The 7,500-nt window shown below is 40.3% G+C and overlaps 2 protein-coding genes across 2 annotated transcripts in view; both read left to right on the forward strand.

The window, feature by feature from the left end:
• Nucleotides 1–6,229, forward strand: part of LOC138041548 (RCC1 domain-containing protein 1-like) — a 9,710-nt gene extending 3,481 nt beyond the window's left edge. Inside the window, exons 3-7 of the mRNA XM_068887287.1 lie at nucleotides 753–933; nucleotides 2,399–2,520; nucleotides 2,708–2,905; nucleotides 4,206–4,235; nucleotides 4,838–6,229. Coding sequence (XP_068743388.1) covers nucleotides 753–933; nucleotides 2,399–2,520; nucleotides 2,708–2,905; nucleotides 4,206–4,235; nucleotides 4,838–4,977 — 671 coding nt within the window. The 3' untranslated portion in view covers nucleotides 4,978–6,229. The remainder of the gene's footprint in view (nucleotides 1–752; nucleotides 934–2,398; nucleotides 2,521–2,707; nucleotides 2,906–4,205; nucleotides 4,236–4,837) is intronic.
• A 21-nt stretch (nucleotides 6,230–6,250) lies between these two features.
• Nucleotides 6,251–7,500, forward strand: part of LOC138041549 (uncharacterized) — a 1,543-nt gene continuing 293 nt past the window's right edge. Inside the window, exons 1-2 of the mRNA XM_068887288.1 lie at nucleotides 6,251–7,024; nucleotides 7,142–7,500. The exon at nucleotides 7,142–7,500 is cut by the window's right edge and continues 293 nt beyond it. Of these exons, the coding sequence (XP_068743389.1) occupies nucleotides 6,364–7,024; nucleotides 7,142–7,500 (1,020 nt within the window). The 5' untranslated portion in view covers nucleotides 6,251–6,363. The remainder of the gene's footprint in view (nucleotides 7,025–7,141) is intronic.

The following is a 7,500-nucleotide window of genomic DNA, read 5'->3' on the forward strand; positions in this document are numbered from 1 at the left end:
AAGAGGCTGTGATTCTTTCAGTCTGCACTGATAATAACACAGCTCTATTCTGATTCCATTCCCAACAGAGGTCCATACTTTTTGTAATCGTCGGCAGTTACTGGTACTGTAGCTGGAAGTGATCGTTAGTCTGATTTGAAACTTTGATTCCTGATTTGGAAATAGCCAGATATTGTTCTTTTATAATAAAAGGGAGGGTCACGGACTCTTCACATAATAATTATTATAATATCCAGGGTTAGAAGTACAATAATGTGCATTCTCAATTTTGACCATCTGAGAGTTGTGCACAACAGTCTAATACAAGAATTCACATGTATTATTGTTAACCACCGTTTTAAAGCAAATGTTACAATACATTTGGAAATAACTTTACAATAGACTCTGCTCTACTACAACGCTAGAACTCTTAATTTAACAATCATTGTTAAGAAATAATAATAGGGAAATAGTTATATATAATTACAAAGCAATTTGAGATCAAACAGTCCTAAAAGAGTTATTACAGGCAAAGAATGTCAAAGCCTGCCTATTTACTTTTTTAACAGTGACAAAGTCTTTGATGTGATCAAAACCGGTGAAACTCTGTTTCTGATATATAATTTAACTTGAACTTTATGTTTAAAATCAATTACATTAGGAATAAGTTGGGTCCTTCTGAAATCCCAACTTTCTTGTTTTGGAGCTACAGACTGTATCAAAAAACTGTTTTCCAACGATTTGCAAACGAGTCATTGCATTAAATTGTGCAGACAAAGGACAGGTGGGTTCTGCAGTGTGTGAACAAGACCAAGATTGCCTTGACTCAGGGAAATCAGAATTTTTGTTCGAACCAATGGATGTTAAAACACAGATTTCCTCCATTGCTTGTGGTAAGGAACATGCCCTGCTGCTGTCATCCTCAGGAGATGTGTTAAGTCTTGGTGGTGGGAGGTAAGTTTTGCTGCCAACTGGGTAATGATTCATTTTATATTTCACCGGACTACCTGATGGGAGGTGGCTGGGTATGAAACCTCATCAAAAAGGGTAACACCCTTCTCAATCTGGATTATATTTCCCTGCCAGCATAGGTCTCTTTACGTTTGTGTTCGGTGGGCTGATGAGTATTTAAGGTAAAAGAGACCTCTGCCATGAGTTAAAACTCACTCTGATCCAACTGCCGTCCACAATCTTGGACTGCACTCCTCAAACCGCATGCCCCATAATGACTGTGTTTGCTGACTGACTTGAGAACATTGTGTCCCGCACATTACTTTACAGGTATTCCGCTGTTGTTAAGTGACTCCACACAACATGGAGTATCATGTGAGGAATCGGTCGCTAAGTAACCGCCGTGCGTGATCAACACAGTGAGTTTCGACCCATGGCAGAGGTCTCTTAGAACTCCCTTGGTCGTCACTCCAGGGCAATGCAAAAAGAAATGAGACCTCTGCTGGCAGCCCGAACGGATTATATTGATTTTCATATCCTAATTAGCCACATCCAATAGGCCATTTCCGACTTTAAGTCTGCCTCCTCTTCAAAGCGAGTTTAAGTGAGAGGTTTTTGTAATGGTAATTAGTTCTACTTAACATATGAATGAAAACTACTTTTCATAACAAAAACTTCGCACTTAGACTCGCTTTGAAGAGGAGGCAGACTTGAACTCAGAAATGGCCTATTATAATACAAATTCCATTTGAAATGTATTTCTGAGAAGACATTGGCCACTGTAGAATTCGGCTTATTTGTGCTTCGAACCACAGCACAAATAAGCAGAATTCTACCTGATGTCATCTTCTCGTACATTTCTCACCTCATTTATTTGCAGTGTATATAATTTCAGTTATGCTCAGGCAGGTCACTTCATGGCCCTGCTATACATCATCATCTAGACTAGCAGATAAAGCCTTTTTTTTTTCCCTTTTTTCTCTGAGCATTCCCGAATCACCATCACAGATACCTTTCTTCATTCATTTATTGTGGTCAACATTTCACCATCTCCATGTACGAGAATGCACTATTCAGACAATTTCAGTCCTTCAGTTTAAAAGCCACGCACAACAATAATTAAATATAATGACCTAATGCTCGCATGATCATGAGTCTGCTATAGCTCAGTGGGAGAGCATCCGAACTAGTAACCGATAGGTCAGCAAGTACATGTAGTTTGATTCCTTCGAAGGAGCACTCAGGCTTTTTTTACGACCACCCCCTATTATAAGTCACCATCAAAGAACATACATTTCTTCATAGTTGTCTCTTCTGAACCCTTTCTTGCCCAAGAGTGTCTAATGCCAGACAATAATTATTTTACTCATTGTCAGTGGGGCCCCCCTCAGGGAGGAAAGCGTTAAACAAATATTATACTACCACTTTACTGTGACAGTAAGTAAAATCTCTGTGTCATTTTCTTCAGCCGTGGACAGCTTGGCTGTGGTTTAACGGTGGATGAGCAAAGTCCAGCAGTTGTTGCAGCACTGGAAGGAATCAGGATTCAGTTCATAGCGGCTGGTGGATGGCATTCAGCTGCAATAAGTGGTGAGAAGATTGATGTGTTCGGTTTAAGTTTTGAATTCGCGGAAACAGCCTTAATATGATTAAAAGAGAGGGCGGTAAGGTGTGGAAAATACATTTGTACAGTGTAGGTACCCTGAAAGCACAGAAAATTCAGTCTTCCGTTGATGTCATAATGGACCCCAAAATAATGATGGCTTTTTGTCCTCAGAGTTTGGTGACCTGTACATGTGGGGATGGAACGAGAAAGGACAGTTGGGATTAGCTTTTAATCATGGCAATGTTGATGATTCCCAGCCATCCAGCCACCCTGTGCAGTGCCAAGTTGTACCTGCAATTGTCAACATTCCAGGAGATCTGGATGTGCTGACAGTTAGCTGTGGAACAAGACATACTGCAGTAGTTGCTGGTAGGAGAATGGTCTGAACTACCTTGTCAAGTGAAATTTCTGTTGACAAGTTTGCTTACTGTAGTTGCTTAATTTAAGCATCGGCCTTCATGAAGAAGGTCGTGTGTTCAGAGATAAACTGGACAACACTTAAGTCCTCAAATGACTGAGGATTTTGCAATTGCACTGTGGTGGCAATCAAAAGGAAACACAAAATGTTGGAGCATGCTTTAGTACTCTGCTTGTGAACATTGCAAATTATTTTTGCTCAATGCAATTTCTGAGTCTCCTAGAATTTTTAATTTTTGTTCTTATTGTCAACTCCATCCACAAATGACTCAAACAGCATCTGCAAAAAAAATGGTTGCCTGACAGCAAATCATGATTTTTTAAATACATGTATAATGTTTTTGTGTGTGTGTTACATTAATTCCTTTTGCTAATCAGAATGTAGATTCAGGCCCATGAAGTATTCGGTTTAGATATGTCCAAAATCAAGTGTTCTTGAATCTTCATCATGATGTCTTTGCTCAGCAACTAATTATGCTAATAGCATGTGAAAATAAATTATCATTAATTCTTAAAGTGCCCCTGTGATCAAAAAAACCACTACCTTTTTTCATTCAGATTTTCCACGTGTGTTTGCTTAACACCTGACTGGCAAACTTTTCAGCTTTGACTTTTATCCAACGCCCATTTACTTTGCGTGTCAGTTTTGGATTTCACAGTCCGCCATTACTCGCGTTCAAAACTGACCGATTGGATCTCAGAGGGTTGAATCCCGGGAAAAGTGACGTCAGAGGCTCACTAGCTTAAAATTTCAGCATGTGAACGCAGCTTATTATATATGCAAAGCGTAAGTTTAAAAGTCTGAAAGCCCAAAACTCCCGTGCTGCATATTAATTCTGCGGCGTACACACGTATTGCATTCTTAAACTAGTGAGCCTTTGACGTCATTTTCTCCTCGATCCAGCTCTCTCAAGAACATAAAATTAGTAAAGGTGGACCATTAAATAGGAAAATTACAGTTAAAATAAAGAGGTGTCTTTTTGAAATCAAGACTTAAAACCTGGGTCACTTCATGTTTTGTTAACAAAGTTTTGAAATCCAAAGAAAAATATGAATTGATTTTTTGGTCGCAGGGGCACTTTAACCCTGGGCATAATTGTCATGGGAATTTTAACATGATGTGCAAATGCAACCAACACGTTATGCTCAGCAGTGGGTATCATATTGATCTTCCATTCATTACATGTATGTGACCAGTTGCACAATCCTGAAAATAACTTGCCTAGTGAATTGTTGATGTATTGAATTTTAGGTGATGGGAGTGTCTGGACGTGGGGATGGGGTAAGGTTTACTTGAATTTTCTTTTCCCTTGTTTAACAACTCAAATACATAACAGGTTTAACATTCCTGCGCTGATCCCACTGCTCCCACGGTGGTTTTCTTATTTTGGTATCAAATGTTCTTTAATCAGTCCAGGATATCAGGTGGTTCATGGGTATTTTTATAGTACACAGTCTTAGTATTGTATGGTACATTGTATATCAGTGTTTTGTCGCCATCTTGAATTTTGGAGCAAAGGAAGGTTAGGGAAGGAAAAAGTTAAATTCCTAGACACAGGTAGACACAGGCAAGGGAAAATGTTCCCCCTGACAAAACGTTTAACATGGCAACTTTATAGTGACCTGTCCTGCACTAGTAAAGTTGTAAACTTGCTCTCCTCAAAATCCATAATGCCTGCATCCTGGAAATTCAACCAAGAAAGTAAGAGATAATGAAAATGATTTTAGCCCAAACAAAATATGTTTTATTCCAGCATTTCCAACCATTTGGCGCTACAATATAATGAGCTTCAAGACTGGGGTTTTACTTTTAATTAATAGCGTAGTGGCTTCTTAACACTTACAGCTGTAAGTATAAAAAGTCACTCCAGGTTGATGTTACAGGGAATTATGGTCAACTTGGACATGATGACAGAAAGGACAAAAACTCTCCCTGTGAAGTTGGTGCGCTTTCTTCATTGAAACACAAACCAAAGACCGTGTGTTGTGGCGACTGGTCCACCTTTGTCATTATTTCAAAGTGATATAGCCACCTGCTCAAATATTTGCGCCCACGCTCAGAGGATCAATTCAGCTGTCGTTTGAAGACGAGAAAATCAAGCCTTCTGGTCAAGCTACCGTTGCCGCTGCAAAAAGGCGTCTCAAGACACCTCTGGCAGGATCGTCCGTAGCGAGGCGTGTCTCGTAACTGAAGAGGTCGTGAATTTCGTAATTTTGTACAACCTTCCTGGTGGAGATTCGTCCCTTTACAGAAATTTGTAAACGAACGACGAATTGGTAAAATCGCAAAATTTGTAATTTGTAGGTTAAACAAAGTGATAGTGAGAAATGTAATCAGCTGGAGACAGCAAGCGTAGGCTGGCGAAAAGTGATATCAGTTAGGCCAATGTCTATTCTTTTCACGGATGTGGATTATAAGTGAAAGGGCGTGTTTGCATTGAAAAATGTGTTCTCCCAATAGTAGAGAATAATAGCTGAAAGCTGCTTCTTAGCAGCAGTCACGAAGTGAACCTCAAGGCGCATTTACACCACAGAGCTTGTCAGAATTGAACGGGAAAAGAGGAAAGCGGTTACAGTAAATGTTTCTTAAGGCCAGTGACACACATTTCAACATTTTTGAGTTCTTGTTCAACAAATGTGTATCATGTCATGCTGAATGCTAAGAGAAACTTTTCAACAACTTGAACGTTTTTTGGCAAAGTGGAACGAGAGTAGAGGGAAGCTCTATTGCGTAATTGAACGGCCCTTATCAGTCGCTTTTCAGTTTCCCCGAAAAATTAGATGACGCACGGTTAACCTTTTTTGATTAACAAATGTGTGTTATCAGCTTAAGAAACACTGAACTTTTATCCTTTTACAACCAATGGCGGATCTAGTAGCGCTGACCCTGTAGTCGATAATCTGTTTTGCTTGGGCAATTCTTATTATGATGAAATGGTATATGAAATGAATCATATATGAACTGCGGATATGAAATCAAGTGAAGCTATGATCTTCGCAGTTATGAACGCAATTTTTACAATTGCGTAGAGAAGCCTGAAAAATTCAGGACTTCATCTTGGCTACACTGGAACGTTCAGGAGTCTGGGCTGATGGTGGGAGATCTTTGAAATCTTACTAAGATGGGACTTAAATTTACGACTCGGAGGCTAACGAGAACACCACCAAATAATGACATTATAGAACAAAACAATAGTTCTGCGCGTGCGTTATGAAGTTTTGAACATTTCGTTCACTTTCTTTACCAATAGCGACCTGTAGCACTGAGGACGAGAATGAGGACATGACTGATTGGGCCCTGGAACGAGAACGTCGTCCACGGCGGCTTTTCGGCGGGAAAAAAAAACATTTAGCAAACCGGTTACGGTACGTGGACGAGTCTCTTCATACAGTGAAAATCACCAGGGAAAATGTCTTTTAAAGAATTTCGTGACCTCCTTGTACTTCTCTACGGCGATGAAATTATTTCCGATGAAGAGTTTTTGCTACTTCACGATAGTTTCATCTCAAAGAATCCAGATTTTCCCCATGAAAACTATCAACAGTTTGATTTGGATTCTATGAACTCCGCAGAGTGCAAAGCAGAGTTTCGTGTCGAGAAACACGATCTCCCTCGCCTTGTTGCAGCCCTCCAATTGCCACCGGTGTTTAAATGCGTACAGAGGAGTATTTGTGACGACATGGAAGGCCTATGCATACTCCTCAAACGAGTTGCCTACCCATGCAGGCTCAGCGATCTGATTCCTCGATTTGGCCGACCAGTTTCTGTTTTAAGCCTGATCTCAAATGATGTCATCGACTATATTTATGACCTTCATGGGCACCGTATAACACAATGGAATCGAGATCTTCTGAATCCTGGGGCTTTGCAGCGTTATGCAGACGCGATATCAGGAAAGGGAGCCCCCCTTGACAACTGTTTCGGTTTTGTAGATGGAACAGTCCGTCCCATTTCAAGACCAAATGAGCGTCAGAGAATTGTGTACAATGGCCACAAGAGGGTCCACGCCTTAAAATTCCAATCCTTGTCCCTACCAAATGGCCTTATTGGAAACCTATTTGGACCAGTTGGTGAGTTTATAATGAAAAGCTAGTGTTTTAAACTTTAATAAAACCCCTACCCCCCTCCCCAGAAAAAGAAGAAAATTCTCTTCTCATGTTTGATGTTAATTTCGACTTCATTTCTAGAGGGGCGTAAACACGACGCAGGGATGTTAAACGATTCTGGACTACTGCGGGACCTTCAACAGTTTGCGTATAATCCAGCAGCTCAAGCTATGTGCATTTATGGAGATTTGGCCTACCCTCTCCGGGTTCATCTCCAAACACCGTTCCGTCGTGTCCCACTTACACCACTCATGCAGGATTACAACGAGGCTATGAGCGCTTTACGGATTTCAGTAGAATGGTTATTCGGTGACGTCATTAATTCTTTTAAGTTTCTTGACTATAAAAAGAACTTGAAGATAGGCCTTAGCAGCGTCGGTAAAATGTATGTTGTCTGCGCACTTCTTCGTAACGCCATCACATGCCTTTATGGTAATAAC

The sequence above is a fragment of the Montipora capricornis genome, chromosome 3, assembly GCF_036669925.1.
Source record: "Montipora capricornis isolate CH-2021 chromosome 3, ASM3666992v2, whole genome shotgun sequence".
NCBI lineage: Eukaryota > Metazoa > Cnidaria > Anthozoa > Scleractinia > Acroporidae > Montipora > Montipora capricornis.